Source organism: Misgurnus anguillicaudatus, chromosome 4 (assembly GCF_027580225.2).
Source record: "Misgurnus anguillicaudatus chromosome 4, ASM2758022v2, whole genome shotgun sequence".
Taxonomy (NCBI): domain Eukaryota; kingdom Metazoa; phylum Chordata; class Actinopteri; order Cypriniformes; family Cobitidae; genus Misgurnus; species Misgurnus anguillicaudatus.
The window spans coordinates 28,820,509-28,844,033 of NC_073340.2; the positions used below are offsets into that span (position 1 = coordinate 28,820,509).

A 23,525-nucleotide genomic window follows, 5' to 3' on the forward strand; every position below is an offset into this window, starting at 1 on the left:
TCTGAATTTGCATACAAGGTCTGTTGGAGCCAGTTATAGGAGCCTAAGTTTAAAGTTTCATGCTATAAACATTCAGAGAATGTTTTAAATACGTTGTCTGAAGGTTGGAAGTGAATTTTGGCAGCAGATCTTTGGTTGTCTTCACCCCGCCTGATGGCAGGGCAGGCTGGTGCGTGTCAGTCCCACTTGTGCCAATCAATACTTCTTTGTGTGTGTTTTGTTTAAGAGCCAAGTGCCGGTTGCCTTTTTACTCTTTAAGGCTATGAAGAGAAAACACAACTTTGATTGTTATCTTAATTCATTTTAGTAAGTTGTCGTTGCCCTCCGGTTACTCTTTTATGTTCTTGTGCTTTTATAGGTGACATCAACCTCGCAAAAACTGAAGTGCATTATGGGTGTCACCGCCATTTGCAAGATATCATAATCTAAGGGGCGCTTTCCTGGACATGGCTTATCCTAGTCCCTGACAAAATATAGTCCGAGACAAAATATATATTTTTAATATTATTATTATTATTATACATTTTATTTGATGTAGAATATGCCTCATGCTAATACTTTTTAATGCTTGACCAGCCTTGCAGTCATACAACCTTTCTAATAAATTTTATGTTCTTTATTTTTACTTATTTATTGTCTTCACTTCACTATGCATACCAAACACAGGTGTAGGGTAAGGTAAGGTTTCATGCTTGAGGCGTTTGCGTCATATGGTGGTGATAACCAATTACAAAAGCGCAAACTAAAACATTCTGCATGATACATACAGAATAAATATTTAGGCCTATAAGTAGCCGACAGTACATTTTATATACTTGTAACACGTTTAGCCTACTAAACACATACAGAAAGTAACAGTGAAATCGAAATGTAAATAAATCCTGTACCCAGCATTGGGTTCAGCAGGTTTATAGTGTTTTCACAACCATAAACAAGATTGATTACTATATCCAAATATGAGGTTGGACAACATTTTAAAGGGGACATTCCAGAAGACGTTTTTAAGATATTAAATAAATCTTTGATGTCCCCAGAGTACATATGTGATGTTTTAGCTCAAAATACCATATAGGTAATTTATTGTGGCATGTTAAAATAGGCAATTTATGGGGCTGAGCAAAAATGCACCGTTTTTGTGTGTATCCCTTTAAATCCAAACGAGCTGCTCAGGTGGGCGGAGTCTCAAGCGCTCCCGCTGTGGAACTGACAGAGCTTCGAGGGAGATTCTCTCACGAAAGAAGTTAGTGAGCGATGTTAAGCATTATAAATATGAACAAGTTTAAAAAGTCAATTTTCTGTTTTATGCATACTAAATACATGTTTATCAGCAGATGGGGAACATTGTGGAATAAAAATAAAGACTTTTAGGTCTCATGCTGCCCTTGTTTTAAACAGGCATAATGAGTTTCAGCATGTTACAATAAAATACACGTCCACAAACACTCAGAAGTTTACTTTTTGACCAAACCACACGAGCACATTTAAATGATCTGTAATAAAACAACACGTTAAATGTTTAAACTTTAGAGAAACAGATCACATGACATGTTTAAGTTTATTGTGCACACATATTGAACACATTCGCGTTTCTGTCAGTCTCTGATCTATTTTGTAACTCCTCATATTCATTTGAAACTTCAGAGAAACATTAAACAACATATTTACTTATTGTGTATGATAGTGAATACATGTTGTTCACTCACTCTATCTCGTGCAGTGCATTAATCCTTGTGTTCATTCATATAAACTTCAGAGAAACATATTAAACAACATACTTGAAAGCGAACCGTCGCATTGCTCTCTCTCTCTCTCTCTCTCGTTCGTTCGCTCACTCGCTCTCTCTCTCTCTCTCTCTTGCACTAAGGTAACGTTAATCCTTTAGAACGTTAATTCAATCTTTAGAAAGATTATTAAAACTACAAGTTATAAGATTGTAGGCTCCTGTTTGTGTTTGATGGAATACAAACGCGTCGTGCTGTCAATCATTCTTTCTCTCTCTGTCTATCGCACTCGAGGTAGCCTCATGGTTGGATAGCGCAGTTGAAGGGGCGGTATCATTATAATTGGAGCCCTTACCTACGTCATGGGGGGAGCGAAATCCGCATGACCTATTTATTCACATGCTTGCAGAGAGAGCCTTACCAAAACAAAGGGTTGCTATTTTTCATGTTTTCTGGGTTGGTAGAAGCACTGGGGACCTGATTATAGCACTTAAACATGGAAAAAGTCTGATTTTCATGGAATGTCCCCTTTAAATCATTATCCAGGAAATTCCATCTTTTCACACCAGAAACTGAAATACACATTTGTTTGAGGGTATTTCCAGCAAGTGGTCTAAAATCATTCATTCTTCTTCTTGTCTCACTATTTGCCATAAAAAGAGATGGTAATCCATGCAAGTCCTTCAATTTGAGTAGTCCTGACCTCAGAAACAGTCCTGTAGTATGTTTTCTAGGCACAACTCCATTAATTATTCTTATGGCCCTTTTTGGCAAAATAAGAATTACCCCATATCTCCAAACAAACATCAGATATGATCAAATAAAGGAGCAATATTTCTCATTGTCTTATAATTTAACATAAACTTTACTCAAAACAGCAATGTTTTTACAAATTGTATTTCTTACACATGCTATATGTGACTTCCTTTTATATTTTTCATCAATGAGTACTCCTAAAAACCTAAATTCTGACACTCTCTCAATAGTTATTCTATTTAAACAATTAGACAATTTATTTTTATTGAACCATTTCTGAAGAAGGACCAAATCTTGTTCAATACTTTACATTAATATATTTAAGTTCTTCCAAAACAATTGTATCGTCCGCAAAAAGAACAAAACATAAAATCTTTGATTCATCACAGAGATCATAAGGTAAATAATTAAGGCCCCAGCACAGAGCCGTGAGGGACTCCACACTGTATTGTTTCCAACTTAGATTTATGGCCTATATACTCTACATATTGTTGTCTATTTTCTAAGTAACCAACAATCCAATTCAATACTACACCTCTGCAAATGTCTGTAATTTAGATATCAATACATCACGATCAAGAGTATCAAAGGCCTTTTTGAGGTCAATAAAAATGCCAACTGTAGGATTTTTATTATACAATTCTGTAATAATGTCTTCTGTGATTTTGAGTGCTTCAAAAACGAAACTGATTATCATGTATCAGGGAATGTTTTTCAAGAAAATAATCAAATGGCAACATGAAGTTGGTTCAACTCTTTAAAATGAGGGATTTACAACATTCACAACTAGAAATGTCAGCAAACTGGACTGAGGCAGATATCAGGTAAGTTAACTTGCCACTTACCGAGCTGAAGCAGTGATCATTCAGCAGCATAAAAGCATATTGCGTCACGCGCTCATTTGAGCTTATAATAAACAAAAATGCCTGCGCGTCATCCCAACAAGATATATCGTTCAGCTCCTCAAAACGGGGGTTTTGAATGCATATTAACAATCACGTTGAGAAATGTCTGAAAACTGGATTAAAGCAGAGATCAGGGAGCTCCTCAAATATCCACTCTGAAGCTGAGATCATTCACCAACATAGAACGGCGCGTCACGCGCTCTTTTATAATCTTATCATAAACAAAAATGCATGCAAGTGGTTTCTGGAGAGAGAAATAAAAAATAATATGCAAACTTCTGACACTGCGTAGAAGATAGCGCAGGACTTTACAGGTCACGTGTCTTTCTGGGACCTTGCAGATGCCAGCAAATCATTGGCAGTGTAAATGAACAAAGAATCAAACAATCCTGGAAAAATCCAGGATGCATTTTCCGTGTATTTTCCGGACTGTCTGTGTGAACAGGGCTAATTACTATTTGTGTGTTTTAGCTTATCTTGTTTCATGTAAATTTAGTGTGTATTTCCTTATTTGTTTTTTTCCCACTTCCTTGTATATCAGGATTAATAGCCGGTTTTAACAGTAAAGAATATATACTTGGATTGTTAGTAAGACAATAAATCTTTAAAATAAACTTGTTTTTTCTTAGCTTTCCAAATTGTTCTCTATTTGTGCAAAATGTTTTGCACATTGTAAGTGTCTCTTAAACTATGTTATTTTCAAGTAGTATGTAGTTTTATGAGCTCATATTGAGAGACTGCATGGAAAAATGTGTTTTTAAGTAATGTGTGTCGTTGGTGTGTCACACCCTGCAGCACATCACATTTTAAGAAAATGAAAGAAATGTGATTAAAACATTTTACATAGCTATCTCTCTCTCTTCCTCTTAAGTTTTTTTTATAGGGGGAGGGTGAATGACTTCCTAGCAGCTGTTGTTCATCTCACAATAAGGGCGCCTCTCAAGCACCTCTATGTGTGACTGTACCTGTTAGCTGAGTTGTTAAACTGAGCTGAACTCAGTCCAACTTTCATTGCTTGACAGAAGTTTTCCTTAAGGTATGAGACATTTTTTATTTGTATTTAAATGTCTTTTGTGTATTTTTGTAGTTCTTTGTGAGTGTAAAGAGGAAGCTGTTCTTGAACATTACTCATGGTTACAGTTACTAAGTTTTTGTATCACTGTCTTTATTATGGAAAACATGGGTATTTATAACTAGGTAAAACTTTATCACCTGGATTTTTTTTTTATTTAAAAGTTTGTATGCAGTTTGCAAAAGCTTCCTTTAAAGATGAACTTACAGTGTAGTCATCTTCAGACATTACTTGTGGTCTACTCTGAGCTCCAGAAAGCAAAATAATTCTTGTCATTCCACATTTGTACAAAAAGAATAGATTTTAGATAGTTTTGGGTGTGAATAAAGACTAACATTTAGGGTTTAATTGAAAGCAACTTAAAAAAAAAAGAGAAAACCAACAGAGCAAGTTGTTTTAGGGAGGAAATAATATAAAAAAGTGCAAAGTTCATTTCAGCGAAGAAAGTTTCAATGGTGAATAATTTTTCAGTGCAGACACTCATTTAATACAATTGTTTTTATATAACAGTTCAATGTGCATTTAATTCAAAAGAATTTGTATTTATAATAGATATTTATGTTGAACAAGTACATGTGACTTTGTAAGCCTTTAAGAAATATTCCTTGAGGGAGTTTGTTTCCTAGATCTGCCAATTGGGAGAGATCCTAACAACGACCTTTACTCATGCACCTCTCCTTAACTATACAGTATTGTTCAAAATAATAGCAGTACAATGTGACCAACCAGAATAATCAAGGCTTCTAGTATCTTCCTCATTGCTACGTGGCAAACAAGCCACCAGTAGGCTCAGCAGATTCCCAGAAAACAAATGAGACCCAGCATTCATGATATGCACGCTCTTAAGGCTTTGCAATTGGGCAATCAGTTGAATTAGTTGAAAGGGGTGTGTTAAAAAAAATAGCAGTGTGGCATTCAATCACTGAGGTCATCAATTTTGTGAAGAAACAGGTGTGAATCAGGTGGCCCCTATTTAAGGATGAAGCCAACACTTGTTGAACATGCATTTGAAAGCTGAGGAAAATGGGTCGTTCAAGACATTGTTCAGAAGAACAGCGTACTTTGATTAAAAAGTTGATTGGAGAGGGGAAAACCTATAAAGAGGTGCAAAAAATGATAGGCTGTTCAGCTAAAATGATCTCCAATGCCTTAAAATGGAGAGCAAAACCAGAGAGACGTGGAAGAAAACGGAAGACAACCATCAAAATGGATAGAAGAATAACCAGAATGGCAAAGGCTCAGCCAATGATCACCTCCAGGATGATCAAAGACAGTCTGGAGTTACCTGTAAGTACTGTGACAGTTAGAAGACGTCTGTGTGAAGCTAATCTATTTTCAAGAATCCCCCGCAAAGTCCCTCTGTTAAAAAAAGGCATGTGCAGAAGAGGTTACAATTTGCCAAAGAACACATCAACTGGCCTAAAGAGAAATGGAGGAACATTTTGTGGACTGATGAGAGTAAAATTGTTCTTTTTGGGTCCAAGGGCCACAGGCAGTTTGTGAGACGACCCCCAAACTCTGAATTCAAGCCACAGTACACAGTGAAGACAGTGAAGCATGGAGGTGCAAGCATCATGATATGGGCATGTTTCTCCTACTATGGTGTTGGGCCTATTTATCGCATACCAGGGATCATGGATCAGTTTGCATATGTTAAAATACTTGAAGAGGTCATGTTGCCCTATGCTGAAGAGGACATGCCCTTGAAATGGTTGTTTCAACAAGACAATGACCCAAAACACACTAGTAAACGTCCAAAGTCTTGGTTCCAAACCAACAAAGTTAATGTTATGTAGTGGCCAGCCCAATCTCCAGACCTTAATCCAATTGAGAACTTGTGGGGTGATATCAAAAATGCTGTTTCTGAAGCAAAACCAAGAAATGTGAATGAATTGTGGAATGTTGTTAAAGAATCATGGAGTGGAATAACAGCTGAGAGGTGCCACAAGTTGGTTAACTCCATGCCACACAGATGTCAAGCAGTTTTAAAAAACTGTGGTCATACAACTAAATATTAGTTTAGTGATTCACAGGATTGCTAAATCCCAGAAAAAAAATGTCTGTACAAAATAGTTTTGAGTTTGTACAGTCAAAGGTAGACACTGCTATTTTTTTGAACACACCCCTTTCAACTAATTGCCCAATTGCACAGCCTTAAGAGCGTGCATATCATGAATGCTGGGTCTTGTTTGTTTTCTGAGAATCTACTGAACCTACTGGTAACTTGTTTGCCACGTAGCAATAAAAAATATACTAAAAACCTTGATTATTCTGGTTAGTCACATTGTACTGCTATTATTTTGAACAATACTGTATATTTAGTGCCTTGCACTTCTTTCCCATATTTCCTTCTGTCTTTCGCTTCTTCATTTTTCTTCCAATCCTGATGTTGCCTTGACACTACTTATTAACATCACAAACCAGAAGTTAATCCGCTCGTTCTGGTTTTTCCAACCTTTTTAATTAAAGCGGGATTATATGTGCACTTACAATCTTATTTTTCTATTTTAGAGAACTTCTGTGGTGCAAGAGATTCCCACACTGTAAAAAAAATTATTATGTGCCTTAGTAAACTTAACTTGTAATTTGTAAATTCTAAGTAATTCTAAATTAACACATTATTGAGTAAATTGAACTTAATTTTATCAAGTAGAATTCACTTAAACCTAAACGGGTGTAAGAAGGAAATTAACTTTAATTAGTTAAGTAAATATAACTAACTAGGCAGTGGACTTGTACTTCCCAGCATGCTTTGCATAGGACTGCATTTGGAGAGTAAAATGTGAAATTAAACGCTATTTTATGTGTTTTTAACAAAAAAAGACTTGTTAGTGTTTAATTTTAAATTATTTTTGAGATTTAGAAGAGTTTCTGTTTCTGTTTTGTGGTTACCATCATTCAAAAGAGTGGTGCTTGTGTATAGACAGGTGAAACGATAAAAACCATGATGTTTTAATGAGCAGTATGTGCTTATGCCAGTACTGAGACATACTGAGTCTCTTCTTACTTGCTCAACATGATGTGACATATAGTAACAAATAAAGAAAATAAGAAATGTTACATGTTTAAATCAGAAAGATTCCAGTAAAGAAGTAACCCTTTAAAAGTATAGTTAAAAATGTTTTGGTGACAAAATTATATATGCAATTTTTAAGTAAACATCTCATATTTTTCCAGTGTAATATAACTTTACTTCGTAAACTTACGTAAATGCTACTTATTGTTTTTTTTTTGTTAATTTTACTCAGCTTTTCTTAGTAAATTTTACTTAACTCATTCACCGCCAGCCTTTTTGAGAAAAGTTGCCCACCTGCATTTTTCTGATTTTAACAAAATTTTAAATTCAATTCAATTCAATTTTATTTATATAGCGCTTTTCACAATACTCAATTGTTTCAAAGCAGCTTTACATTAATAGAAGCAGTAAAAGCACAGAAAAACGACAGAAAGCATAACATAATACACAATAGCATAAGCAGTCAAATTTGCTGCGGCTATGACGCGACATTATGAGCGAGCATATTACTAATGTAACGTCTAGAAGAAGAAGCTAAGTTAAGCCAAAGCAGGCTACTTCCCCGGGGTAAAAAAACCCCTAGGAGAAAAAAAAACAAAAACCCCAGGTTGTTTAGCCGAGGAAATAAAAATAAAAGTCCTAGGAGGGAAAAACCCTTGGGAGATATACATGTATATACACACATATAAACGGATAAGGAGCTTAAGCGGAGATTAAGCGGAGCACAAAATTCCTTGCAGGAAAAATTATTTTCTATAAATATATAAACATACAAATTATATCAAATTAAAGAACACACCCTCTGCTTTCAAACAAACAATAAACAAACAAACAAACAAACAAAATGGGGAAAAAACTTTTCATTATATATTTACTTTTCTACTTAATTTAACCACTGAAATATGGATATTTATCTTCAAAAATACAACATTTTGAGCAAAAAGCTTAAAAAATTGCGTTTTTGTAAAGGAATTTATGTTAGACATCAGACTCAGAATGACTATCAAACATAAAGGCAGTTAAAATAAATCATTAAATCTTTTTAACTTCCGTCTTTGATAAATTCGGTTTGGCGCCATCTGGTGGATAAAAGCGGTATTACACTTTGACTTTGAAATTCGTCCAAAAAAGGCATATTTATTAGTTAAATATGAACTCATAAATGACAAGATAACTCGTCAATGGCGGTGAATGAGTTAATTGTGTTAAATTTACTTGAAAACCTGAATGCAAAAACTTGCAAAAGAAAACCTTTAAATTTTACTTATTTTTTTCAGTGCAGTGTAAAAATCTTAAATCAAAAGATTTGATCTTGAGAAGCACTTGACAATTTCATCAGAAAGTGTTCATCAAACCCCCCAAACCCTCCTTACAAGGTAAGCAGGTGTACAGCAATTTGGGATCAAGGAAAGAGTTACAATGATGATCCAGCTTCCCCGGAGACTGCTGCTATGTTTCATAGCTTTGGTGGGAATCGGATTGTTTGCATTATTTGTAGTGTGCATGGAACTGCAGATTCAAATGCCATGGGAAAAACCAACCAGCTTCAACATAAAACACTACAGGTAGAGCTTTACTCATAATACTTTTACGTGCAGTATGCAATAAATGTTTGCTTTTTAACACATTTATGAACAACAATGGAAAGCTGATAGCCATCTTAATAGTTTGAGATTAATTTAAATTTGCTTAAATTGCTCCAATTGCAATATGCGTTATTTGGTAATTTGTCAATAAGGAAGTAAACAATCTACATGTTGTCTCTCAAGAGAAGAGATCACAGATACAGTTCCCCCGCTAATCATTTCAACATGCAGTAACCATGGAGACAAGCGTCAGACTAGGACGCTTATTTTGATTTTTTATGTTCATTTACTTTGATTTGAATTATTCACTTTAGTAAAAAAACTGTTCTATAACTATTGATTCTCACAACAGCTTCACAATGTCTTTTAAACCCCAGTGGGCAATCCAAGGGTGAAATGGCAAAAAACCTGCCTAACAGGAGAAAGAAACTTTGAGGAAAAGCAAAGCTTAGCGATGACAGCCCACATAGGCTGACAAAACTGTACCATTGTTTGTTGTTAAAAATTATGAACAACATATATTTTTACTTTACTTGAACTTAACAAATTAAGTTAAACAATTTCAACTTCTTTTATAAGATATATGAACTTATTACAAGTCAAAACCGTCAGCGAGAGGGACTGTGGTTACGCCCAGTGAGTGGCAAAATACAGAGCGGCGGCATTTGAGTACAGCGTGACATCTGCGAAAACACGGTGAAACGCGTTAAAATGGGAAAAAGCTGTTGTGCGATAGACTGTACTAACAGATTAACAAGAATTCGGAGCTATCGTTTTACAGACTGCCAAAAAACACAGAAAGGAGAAGTAAATAGATCGTTCAAGCCAACGTTCACAGACTACAGTTGGGTTGACAAGTTGCTAGGGTCACTATCAAGCAGAGGTTTTACTTTCTCCTTAAACATGTTTTTTCAAGTATTTGTATTTTAACCGTGTTTTTCTTTGGAAAACATACATTGCAAAGCATATTATCATAATTTTTACTCTATTACATTTTATAAATAAAAGTTTTTGTTTTACATTTAATATTTAAGTACATTAACATACTTTTACTCAAGTAAAAGTACACCATTTTAATGTAATTAGGTATTAAATAAATTTTAATATGCAATTAGCTTTAGAATGTAGTGAAGTAGTGCTTTTTCCAATACAAACAACCTAATAAAGCACAGATGCTTGGAAAATGTAACTAATGTAACTAAGTATTGTCCACCTCTGCTATCAAGTCCAACTAAATTTAATTTAATCTGATATAGTCAGTTTTACTGGCACTTTCGCAGCAGCCGCTATGAAAACCAGCCATTTTATTGAACGTTTTGCCACTCAACAAGGGCGTGCTCCAGTGTGGTCACGTGGAAAAGTGACGTCAATGCATACCCTCTATAGTACCTACCTTTTCCATAAAAAACGTAAAATTGTTTTAAAAATTTTGTTCGCTCTTTGTAAATTTGTTTAATAACTTTAGGCTAACTTATGTGCTAGCTAACCTGCTGCTACCGTTAGCTGGCAACTTTCTTGAAACAACATTGTTTGAAATGCGTGAGTCATGTATTAACAAAACCAGTCACCTTATCCAGCATGCGGATCCTGCTGACATCACTCGCAGCCGTACTCCACAGTGTAGAAAGTTTTTAATTCTCTTAAAGAAATTTCACCTCAGGATCGCGTTCCAGCAAACCTCCTGCAGACGGCCGTGCGCTCTACACCTGCGCAGTAGCCTACGCATGTAGTTGTCTTTTCTTTTGCTTTAGCGGGAGCTGATATCTGCTGTTGTTTCATTCTGGTTTGCCATTTGCATAAATGATATTTGGCTAAAATACAGATGTTGCAAAGTTTTATTCAACACCTATTAAAAATAAACAAATAGTGTGCTGCTTTGTGGTCATTATTGTGTCATTTGAAATAAAAGTAAATAAATTGCAAAGCACCACTTCAAATATGTCTGCAAATATAGGAGTTTCCTGGTAAATAGGTAATAAGTTGCTACTTTTATTGTACTTACCTTAAAAAAAAGATAACCACATTAAATCAGCTGGACTTTTGTTATTAAAAGCAAGTAATATAGGCTACTAAAATAAAAGTGATGTGCTGTTATATTTATTTGCCGATGTGGCTCGTAGACATCGACTGTATACAAAATACAGTAGTCAATATGAAAAATTCACAATAAAATAAAATAAAAAAATAAAACATAATTTCCCTATAGACTTGACTAAGTCATACATACCACGTAATATTACAATAGGTACCATGTTGTTATAAAATACTTACATTATAAATAATTTATAATTCTTCATATTCTAACCCCCTAATTACCCCAAACTTAAAATATTATTCCCTAATACCTACAACAAGTACGTACTGTAGAGGTACCCTGTTGTTACAAATAGATACGCTGTAAATTCGGTTTAGTTACGCGGTACTTTGCGGGTCGTAAAATAAAGTGTTACCAAGTTATTTTGTACTGGGCAAACAAAGGCAATTGAATCACAAATTTCAATGCTTGTCATGTTTTTAATTCACATCTTTTTGAGTTCATTTCTTTAAAGGGGAAGAGTGTAATTTTACTAGAAGAACAATAAAATCCTAACCCTACAAAAATTCATTTGTTGCCACGACTTCAAACCAATGTTACCATGTTAGTTTAACATGCTTAAACAAATAGAGGAATGTTTTGATACAAAAAATTACACTTGTGGAAATCAAAACTCAACGCAAAAGGTTTGTTCTGCATATTGAGGTGGAATAAAGTATATTTTTAAAAAGCAAATGACATGATTTTTTAATGTTTAATAAATCATACAGTTTGCTTACTGTTCTGTCTTTCCTGTTTACAGGTACAATGAAAACAATAGTTTGAACTATCAACAATCTTCTGAAAATGAACTGAAGATTTCAGTTAAACAATCAGATCTTCCAGATCCGTCAACCACAAAATACACACAACCTCACATTACAAATCTAAACACAATCGCTTCCAGGACAGTGCCAGAAGATGGGACAGAAATATTCATCCCAGTAAAACCCACTATTGCAGAATATTTTGGTGACCAGTATGCTGTGGATGATGTTCCTTCACAAACAGTAAGTGTCAGTTAGTGTCTACTGTAGTGTTATAAAGGGTTTATAGTGAAATGCACAAGCTTGCATTTAAAACTTTTCATTTAGATTTCAAAATGCATACAGGCTCTTTCCAGCCAAGAAAGTGCCAGTACAATAAATGTAATTGGAGAACTTCCAAGTAAATCATATTTGACCTTAACACAACATGACATTAGCTCAAACAATAGCATGAATTTGAGACGGGACTATCAGATAAAAGACAAGAGTTTCACAGAAACTACACTTCTGATTGAAATAGAAAAGGTGAAAGCTAAATCTGAAAAGGTTCTTTGGTAAGCCAATACTTTGAAATATGTTTTTCCTTAAGGAACGTTTAAGACCATCCTGCCTTCATGAGATGGTGAGGGGGGTCGTCAAAAGAAAGGATGATAAGCAGAAATAGTGTGAGCCAATCAAAAGCCCTCTTCTTTTCTGCTTTGGCACGGAGGTCAGCCATAAAAGAGATGTCCGAGCAGACTTATCTGATTGACTGGACACTTGTTTATGTCAACCAACCAAAATCCACTCCAAATGTAGCAATTGGGGAGGGGTCTGGAATGTTTGTTGTACGCTGTTCACTACAAGTGCTGCTCAAACTCAATAAATGGGAACATTTTTAATGGGTTTCTTTATTGTTATTTTTTTCAGGACTGTCCAAACAATATCAGAAAGCGTGTACTTCAGACCAACTTCTCTGAGACGTTTCTACAAACAATTCCAGTCCTGCAGTGGGCAAAGCATTTTACTCCAGAAGAGTACCAGCGATTGAAACGTTATAGTGGAGCTCATGGCTGGGGAGGTGTTTCTGTCGATGGTTTGTGTTGTCATAATTTAACAATTAAAGTCAGATTTCTAAAGCAAGAGTTTGGTTTTATTGTTTTTATATTGCTAATTTACATAATACAACTTTAATACAAAAGCTTTTTGTAGACCTCGTACTTCAGATAGAAAGCTCAGTTAGTGAAAATCAGTTACTAATAATAATAAAAATTAATAAATGAAAGTATTATTATTATTTGTGTTATATTTGAGCACTGTAATTTTAAAATATAATTATTAGGGTTTAAGTTTATTTTTGTGTCTTCACAGTGTTGAATAGCTCACTGGGAATTTTAAACACATCCGCAAATCGGTTAATGTTTGACGACTGGGAGCAAAGGAAAAGCAGATCGCAGTGCATCCGCTGTGCCGTGGTGGGAAACGGAGGAATACTGAATGGATCAAAAAAAGGCAAAGAGATTGATGAGCACGATTATGTGTTCAGGTAAGGGAGACTATAACCTTTTTTTGAGACATAACAAAAGTTTATTGTACAATACGTTTGCACAACCCCTCTTACATGAAAATGTCAATTTTTTTATTAAATCATTTAAAAATGATAATATAACTCATAAGTCATACACTGTAAAAAGTGAACTTTCACAAAAAAAAATCCCTCAATTGGTAAAACCTAAAATATCTATACAACTGAACTTAACATTTTTACTTAAAGTGAGGAAATTATGTTGAAAAACGTAAAATATTTTGGCGTTTACCAATTAAAGTAATTATAGGGTAACATATATCCTATAATTGTATCATCATCATCTGTTTTCTTCTTTAACTAAAATGAGACAGATTTCATAGTTTGTTAAAATCTTGTCCATTAATGTAAAGCCCTAATGCGTCTCTCTTCCATCTTTAGGGTGAATGGTGCGATTTTAAAGGGGTTTGAGGAGGATGTAGGATCTCGAACATCTTTTTATACATTCTCAACAAACACCATGCGAAACTCCTTACGTGGTTATGGTGGATTGGGCTTCAAGGGACCACCAGTATCCAATGTAAACAGTGGTGTCCAGCTAGACCACCTTTTAGTTTGACATTAATTCTGGAGTTCTCCAACAGAAATATATTTATATATTGATTATTAATAATTTGCTCTCACCAACTCTTTATTTTCCTCTGTACAGGAGACCAGATACATTTTTTTGCCAGATCACGACCGAGACTACATTCTTATGAGAGCGGCTGCCACACATACAGTCATTGAAGAAGGCCCTGAGCGCAGCACAACGTAAAAATTAAGGATTTTTTTCTTTATATAGATACTCTATATGTCCTTATACTGTACAGTTTTAGTGTCCTCCAAACAGGTCAAGTCCAACTCTCATTACTTTATCTGTTTTGTCCTTCTTTAACTCTTTCCCCACCCAATTTATGAAAAAACTTAAGCCAAAACATTATTTACTAATATTAAACTCTGTGTATGTTTTGATAATCGATCTCTAACAAAATTCCTTTACAAAAATGCAATTATTTCAGATTTTTGCTAAAAAAAATATTTTTAAAGAAAAATACCCATATTTAAGTGTTTATAAGCAGAGACAAAAATATAGATCGGATAAAACGTTTTTGCCCGTTTTGTTTGTTTATTGTTTGTTTGAAAGCAGAGGGTCTGGGCCCGGTTGCATAAAGCAGTGGTTCTCACTGGGGGCCGGGTCCCCTAGGGGGGCCGCAAGATGGTGCCAGGGGGGCCCCAGTTTTAAGACATTTTATAAAATACATTCATTTATCATGAATTCTGTGTAATTAAACTTAAAAAATAAGGCTAACCAACAGCACTACTTTGTATAATTTAATATGCTTTGTTTAATTAAATTTTTTTAGTTTTAGAAATGGTTTTGTCATAAATTTTCTTTGGGGGGTGCGAAAGGAATGTGGCGTACATAAGGGGGGGCCGCATGCTGAAAAAGTTTGAGAACCACTGGCATAAAGCACCATAAGTTTTTCCCTTAAGTATGACACTTAAGGGGTAAATTCCCCTTAACTACTGTAAGATCATAATTAAAGAGTTTTGCATATAATCCCTTAAACGGTTCTCTTATGTAAAGGTAATCGTTAAGTGTTTCATGACAGCAACCCAGGTTTGTTGTTATAAAATACAATGAAAATGCCATGGAGACGTGACAGAAAAAACTTAAAGGAACAGTATGTAGGATTGTGGCCAAAACTGGTACTGCAATCACACAACTGGTGACCAATACACAACATGACAACATAAACATGAGTTGAGGGCTGCAACTCCAATTTTTAAATGACAATATCCTGGCCAGACCACTGTTGTGAGTGATATAAGTATTTGAAATGAAAATTATTCTTAAAGTCTAGTGACATATCAGGGTCATTTTATGATTAATTGATATACATTTCTTACATACTGTTCCTTTAAGGTTTTTTTCTGCAACACCCTTAAAAGGGAAACATAAGGGTGAACTTAAGGGAAAATTACACTTAGGGTGCTTTATGCAACCAGGCCCTGTTCTTTAATTGATATATTTGTATGTTTATATATTTTTAGAAGAACATTTTCCTGGAAGGCATTTTGTGAAACTTACAAAGAATGTTGCCGGGCAAATTTTCAAAAAATGGCTGGCAGGGGAATGAGTTAATAGTCGCTTCTTTAATGTGTTGGTTGTGTTGCAGATTATAATGTTTGTTTTAAATATTAATTTAATCTTTTTCAGACCACCTAAATACTTTGGTGAAAATGTGACGGTGAAAAACTTCAAAATGTACCACCCGGATTTTGTCCGTTATCTTAGAAACAGGTGAGCATGTTGTATCAGTATGTATTGAGTTTTAATGGTCAGTGCATGGTCTGGATAATGTACACTAAAAGATTAATGTATATTATTCTGGTCATTAAGATGGAGACGCATTTAAAAGCTACATTCTGTCTATTCACTTTTTTGTATGCAATACAGCAGCTAGATTAATTATTTTCTTTTCTTCAGGTTCTTGTATTCAAACCTTTTGAAAACAGGTGCAAGAAGGTATTACAGACCAACAACAGGGGCGGTGATGCTCCTGGCTGCTCTTCATACGTGTGATCAGGTTCATTTTTGTCGTTAAAATGCTTCTCAAGAATGTGACACATGACACAAATGCACGCCAACACCCACCAACCTATTGTTTTTCTTTACTCTCTGTTAACTGGTTAACCCCTAAGCTATACGCAAACACAAAGTGATGAGTTACCATTTTTTGAAATATGTTAATCAGGGAATTAAGTACATACTAAAGACTCACCTGACTGGCTGTGTTGGAGTCATGTAACTCTCAATTAACATACCACAATGACCATAAACTCGGTTTACAATAGTGTTATCGGTAACACTTTAAAATGGGTAACACTTATTGATTATTAACTATAACTTTTGCCTCAGTTAACTCTCAACCTACTGCTTATTTATAGCGAATAAGGTAGTTGTTGTAGCTGTTATGTTTAGGAATTGGATTGGGATAAGGAATGAACAATATGGTCATGCTGAACAAGGCATTAATATGTCCTTTATAATCAATAATAAACCGCCAATATATAAACTAATAAGAAACTAGTTAAAGGTGTAGTGTGTAACTTTTATAAGGATCTCTTGACAGAAATGCAATATAAAATACATAACTATATTATCAGTGGTGTATAAAGACCTTTCATAATGAAGTGTTATGTTTTTATTACCTTAGAATGAGACGTTTTTATCTACATACACAGAGGGTCCCCTTACATGGAAGTCGCCATTTTGTTTCTACAAAAGCCCTTAACGGACAAACTTTTTTTACTAAGTTGTCTCCAACAATGACATGGTTGTCCAGTGGCGGCTAGCGTAGCTTCTCTATGTGTTTCGGTGAACGGTGGACTGAAACGTTTGTTGCAATTTGCAACCTCACCACTATGTACTAAAATTTACACTGCACCTTTAAAAGTGAGAATTGGTCCCTATACTAAAGTGTTACCGTGTTATCTTTCAAGTTTGTAATTATTTTCTGTTATTGCCAGGTTGACGCATACGGGTATATGACTCCAAACTGGACTTCATTCTCGGACCACTACTATGACAGAACGATAAAGCCTGTGCGTTTTTACGCCAATCATGACATGCGTATGGAGATGAGGTTGTGGAAGCAATTGCATGAGGCCGGACTGATAAATCTCTTCACGCGTAACTGAGAACGCTCTGTACAAGGTGTTTATTTACCTAAGGGTGGCATTTGGCCACAGGATAAACTTGTTCTTCTTTTCAAACCTTTATTTGGGATTTCTGCTTCAAAAGGTGAAGATCAGACCTTGTTTAGTTATCACTATGACTAGTGCATCATAGAAAGAGGAGCTGGAAACAAGGTTAGATATTGGAATAACTAACCCACTCAAACATCTGCTTGTCCACAAATGGTGAATCATTGCAGATGGAGGTGGGGCAGAATGAAGTCTATCTGGTCTACATAAATGTAATGCGTTTACGTGCCTTAACTCAGTAAATGATCTGTGAAAGACAGAATTAACCAAAGAGGTTATTTTAAAATGATTTTTCATGGTATATGAATGTAAACATTTTCCCATTATGTCCTTGTTGCGTCGTGGGTAGATCTACATGTATGGTTTTCTGTTTTAAGGAGGACTATTAAAGCTTTAAAGTGCGATATATTATATTTAATACAGAAGCTATTTAATTTGAAATGTGAATTGTTTTGATCTGTTCTATACCGAGCCTCTAAAGTGACATTGGAGTAAAAAAATCTGAAGTTTATGTGCTCATGCGAAACCTTCATGTGCAGAATTAAGTTTCACATGCCCACGCAATAGTTTCACGTGCGCAACCGAAACTAAACTTTATTTAATTTTTGCTCCATCTCCCCTTAGGGGCTCCGTAGTTCTGCTCTGTGTGGTTACACTGTAAAAAATTGCACCCTTAAATTTTTAAGTATAATTACATTTTAAAAAATGTGAAAGCCATTTCAACTTAAATTTTTTGGCTAGTAAAGAGTTAATATAACGTATGTTAAAATTATAAAACGTATGTTTCAGATGTTAAAATAACGTATAAACATGTGTTAATATAACTTAAAATAAAAAAAAATTTTGCTTTTTACTTTAATTCTTTAAAATAGGTTAAGAAATGTCAACTTATGTTACTGAGTTACAGCACCTGGTCAAAATTTGAAACAGTAAGTTGTAATGACTTTAAAGGTCAGTTTGATTGTACTTATGTAAGGCAACTAAATATTTTTATACAATGTATACTATTTTTGTGACTGTAACTGACTTCAACACTTTATTACCAAATCATTTTTAAACTATTACTTCTGGTTGCTTTAAACAGGTTCAGGGATTTAACTTTTTTACTTTTATGAAGGAGTAAATCATTTTTGGTAACAGATACAAAATCACAAATGATCAGACAATGAAAGAAGATACTGTACATGACAGTGTGGTATATTTAAAGCTGTATTGTTGATTATAAAATTTGAGTTTTTTCTTAATCTGCTGTGGCTTTTTCAGTCGAAGACTTTCTTAAACATTTTGGGATGATTTCCTAGGGCTAGGACAAGGCCTTGCACACTATACTAGAAATTCATATTTAGTACATCTTAAGATGTTCTTAAGATTATCTAAGTGTTCTTTACTGTGCTATTTTAAAATGCACTTTTAACATATCTCTGTATTAAAAAAATTATTTAGTTAACACTTGTATTAAACTTGAACACAACTTTCATACAAAGAATATATAAAATATATTGATATAAAACTCCCAATTAGTGATATTTATCGGCCGATTTTTGATGAATTTGAAACTATCGGCATATCGGCAATAGCACGAGAAAGGCCGATACCGATTGTTTATTAATTAACCGCATAAAGGCAATGAGTTGCATGTCTGTTGTTCAATTAAAATGATTTAATGTTCTGGTGTGCACTATACTTAAGCACCGACAGAAAACCTTTGTTGAGCTGGCTCAAATGTCTTGGACAATAAAAGAAACATACTGCACTTTAGTGGGGGAAAAGAAGTCCAATTTTTTTTAAGTAGCAATATTTATACTCTGTTTAAAGCAATAGCACTGGCATTATTTATGTTTATTAAAGAAATCCATTATGTAAAAAATGAGTTAATGTTGTTAATAAAAGAAATGCTGAATAGCAAAAACCACCTTTGAAGGTTGTCATGTTGTCTTATTATATTTGTTTTAGCTTAATTTGTTAAAAAAATTATTTCTTTATTTAGTAAGTTAACTTAAATATGTGAGAACGAAAATATATTTTTAGTGATTTGCATGAAGAGAATATGATGTTAGAAGCTTCATTTTAAGCATTTAGTCGCCTAATTTATTTGTAATAAACACTTTAATAGGCTATTTAAAAAAAATATTTTTTGAGTTCATTTATATTTCTTGGCACTGTGTGCAGGTTTTTTTGTAGGCTAGGACAGCCCAATAACTTTTTTTTACCAAAAATGCTTAATTAATGTCACATTGCATTACGATTTAAAGTATCAATAATGTCAAAAATGTGATGTGCAGGGTGTGTGTGTATGCTGTTTAAATTAGTGGTCTCACCAATACGCGTGTGATTCCTGAAGTTTTGACGAATTTTATAGACGTGTTATAGTTTCTTATTCAAAAGTGACACCCATAGATTCAGGCCCACTCCGACTTAATCCATGCCCACCCATATGTCACGTTCTGCATCCGCCACTGCTTTAACCACAAAATAACCATAGTTTTGACAACAATGGTTTTCAAAAACCATAGTTAAACCATGGTTAGTGTAGTAAAACCATGGTTTTGCTGATAGTAATCAATACACCCAAAAAAACATGGTTATACACTTTTACCACAATAAAACCATGGTTAATTTTCGTAAGGGAAGGATCACACAGACCAAAACAAACTGGATACAGTATAGTTTTTCAGAGAAACAGAAACGTGAACTTGACTTGTTTCCTAAATATCTACGAATATATTTTAGTATTTTTATTCAAAAAGTCAAAAACCTACAGCTCCGTGAATTATCTACAGTTTGGTGCGATGTCACCACTGCTCCTGTCCTACACTGCCATCATGCGTTGAAACGCTTAGCCGCAGTGGCCAATGATTAATGAAATGTTGGACCTGCGTATTGGATTTAGTATCAGGGACCTGCACAGACATTTTGAGGGGCAGGGGCTCAAGTGAAATAAAGGGCACTTCTCATAATTATGTTTTTTTTTCTTTTTTAACAATATATATATATATATATATATATATATATATATATATTATAGCAACTCTGACCTTTTAAAAAAATAATTTAAAAATTGTTTCATTTTCAAAAGATGTCTACAAAATAATCAGTCACACAGAAACCATGGTCTCCTTAGTATTATAGAGCAGCAAAGGAAACCATTGCACAATGTGTATGTTTGAAAACAATTTTTATGCTACTAGTTTCAAGTATATATTTAGAATAACCTAAATAACCGCATCAAGCAAAGGGGCTTGTTTTACTAATCATTTATTTTTGCACAAGACACTACATCATTTTAATTATTTTGGTGTTATCAGAATACATAACACTTTAAAATCAACAAAAATATTATTTTGTTAACTTTACTAAAAAAATCACTGCAAAAATGATTGACAAAATACAGCAACTTAATAATTATTTTTAATGTTTCATGTTCATTATTTCTACTCAGTTTTATTTATTAATGTACCAGATGCAATTACTCAGATTTACTACATTTTTTAGAGTGTCTCCTCCATCTGTTTGCATCTGTAGATTTCTTCTAAATTCACCAATTTAGATTTCTAAATTTCAGGGGGAAAGACTCTTGATGTAAGTCGAGGTGTACGCCCCATCATTAAATTACACATTAATTTACAAATTTGTTAAAATGCTAAAAACAAAGTTGTGACTGCTGAGTTAGTGCTACATGCCAATAAATGCTATATGCTAGCGTTTAGCTGAAGTTCTATTAGTTAACAATTAGTTGTTCCTCAAAATCTGTATTTTCGTCCGATAAGGGCTCAAAATATAAGGTCTGTTTACTAATGTGAGCTTCTGGCATGAGCCTCAGAGCAGAGCTCAGCATTATAATTCATGACCCTTTTAAATAAGGCAAAAATAGACCATTTCATTCAAATGACAAATTCTAGGGTTGTAAATGGACATGTAAAAACGTTTCTGGATCATTTTTGCACTTAATAAAGCTACATACCTTATATGTAATTATCAAAGAACAATTTAACATATTATGGCAACACCTCCTATGGCACCTTTAATGTTTCATACTTATTAGGGTTACACATGTCAGAAACAACAAATATAGATTAGGCCTATTTTATTTGTATTTAATATTTTACTTTTTTTATGTCAGTGAAAATTCTGACTGGGTTAGTAAAATACTGAACCATCAGATTTCTTCCAATCTGCTCCAGCACTCAAGTATAACACATTATACTTATTTAACAGCCATTACAAAAAAACGCAAACTAAAAAAGCTTACTACTGCAGTTAGCAATTATTTTATTGTTTGTGCGTTATTCTTTTATGAGCAGTCTGTTTGAACTACATATATATAAAAGTTTGCAACTCTTCAGATTAATATGGGATTGCCATAGAAAACAATGTCCCTGAATCATTTTTTGTAACAACGTGTCCCATATTTTGTGCATAAACTGTTAATATAAGAATGCTTTCTTCGTCACACACTTACCGGTAGCCTGCCTGCATAATCATGCACATCGCGTCTCGTTCAGGCTGAGCTTTGGTGCTTCTTACAAGCGCGAATGCAGCCTACAATACTCGAGTAAAGCCAAACCAATCATAAAGCGAAGTAGGTTAGAGAGGTGGGACTTAAGAAAGGTAAAGCCAATCATATTAGCGATGTGAGTTTTAGAGGCGGGACTCATCTGTTAACCGTTTGTTTACCACAAATAGAGCTATTTTTCTTTTTATGAGTATAAATCTTATTTAAATGATTCCTGAATGAATTCATGTTAAATTAAAGAAGTAATAAGTACTAAAAACACGAAAAAACAGACAGACATCAGTTGTTAAATGAATAAAGATCATTTTATTTAAAAAAAATAAAAAGCACCCCAGAAAAAAGGGCACTTTCTCTCCAAGAATAAAAATGGCAGGTGCTCAAGCTCCTTTTGGTGTCTATGTGTGCACGTGCCTGGACATTAATCACATTATTTTCATTTTTGGGTGAACAATCCCTTTAAGACGCATTTCAACGACAAAAGCTAACCTGATCACACGTATGAAGAGCAGCCAGGAGCATCACCGCTCCTGTGGCTGGTCTGTAAAACTTTTTGGCATATGTTTTCAAAGGGCTTGAATGCAAGAACCTTGGTGAAGAAAAGAAAATAATTAAAATTGCTGCTGGATTACATACAAAAAAGTGAATATAGACAAAATGTAGCTTTTAAAATGCGACTTCACTGTAAAAAAATTCTGTAGAAATTACAATGTTATTGCAGCTGGGTTGCCGGAAATTTACCGTAGATTTACGTTTATGTTATTTACTAGCAAGAGTTTGTTCAAAGTTAAATAAATTTCAAATATTAACAAGTTTTTCTCTTTACAGAATAAAACTATACAATAACAGCCTCATGCAAAGCATTCTGGGAACCAGAAATCATCATCAACCTTTTTCTGTTTTTTTGCTTCAGATTTTGTTTCCCAGAATGTTTTGCTTGATGCTGTTTTTTTAGTTTTACTCTGTAAAGACAAAGACTTGTAAATGTTTAGTGTTCATTTAACTTTGAACATACTATTGCCAGTAAATAACATACATTGGATTCGATTTTTATCACCTTTGCACTAGTAAAATACAAATATCAAACTGGGATACGGTATTGGCAGATACTCAATATTAAATGACGGGGCACAAAAAACTAGTTTGTAGTTTTGCTCACAAAGCACAAAATTCCTGAAGATTTAAGGCTGTCAGTTATGAATTTGTATATTTCTCTTAATAATAGTTGGGTGTGCTTATTTTACCTCAGGCTCTGGAATGATATTTGCATAACAGTGTGTATATAATTGTCAAGAGGTGCCAAATATCCTGTTTGTTTCTCATTTGCTTAAACACATTTAAACACCCACTGATTAACATTGAATTTGCATATGAGTTGTTTTGGCAGCCTGTTTTAATTTTAGTTTTAGTGTAGTCTTTGTGTCAAGCTGACATTTGAGTTTTTATTAGTTTTAGCCGCGTTCATACTCTTTTTAGTCTCGTCAAGTTTTAGTCGGCTAAAAGTCTGGGCATTTTAGTCTTATTTTAGTCAGACTTATCCATGACTATTTTTGTCTAGTTTTAGTCAGTGAAATTGTATTTTAGTCTCTTTTTAGTAATGCATTTCAAACAAAAGTTATATTATTGTCACCTTATAGACTCAAGAATACATCCATTCCAGACATAGAAGATGCTCTGATTTGAAGTTACAAGATATTTATTTTACTATCCTCTGAGTCTATAAAAGTCTACATGATCAAAACAGAAGTAGTTTAAGCAAACACACGCACGCACACACGCAAAAACACACACACACATTCTG

General features: G+C 34.2%; 1 protein-coding gene across 1 annotated transcript; it reads left to right on the top strand.

The window, feature by feature from the left end:
- The first annotated feature begins 8,774 nt into the window (after positions 1-8,774).
- On the top strand, positions 8,775-19,112 carry LOC129420886 (alpha-N-acetylgalactosaminide alpha-2,6-sialyltransferase 2-like). Its single transcript, XM_073867119.1, has 9 exons — positions 8,775-9,035; positions 11,894-12,140; positions 12,807-12,972; positions 13,248-13,422; positions 13,843-13,981; positions 14,111-14,214; positions 15,665-15,748; positions 15,935-16,034; positions 16,978-19,112. Exons 1-9 carry the CDS (start codon positions 8,890-8,892, stop codon positions 17,146-17,148), a joined length of 1,332 nt encoding a protein of 443 aa, XP_073723220.1. The 5' UTR covers positions 8,775-8,889; the 3' UTR covers positions 17,149-19,112.
- The last annotated feature ends 4,413 nt before the right edge of the window (positions 19,113-23,525 follow it).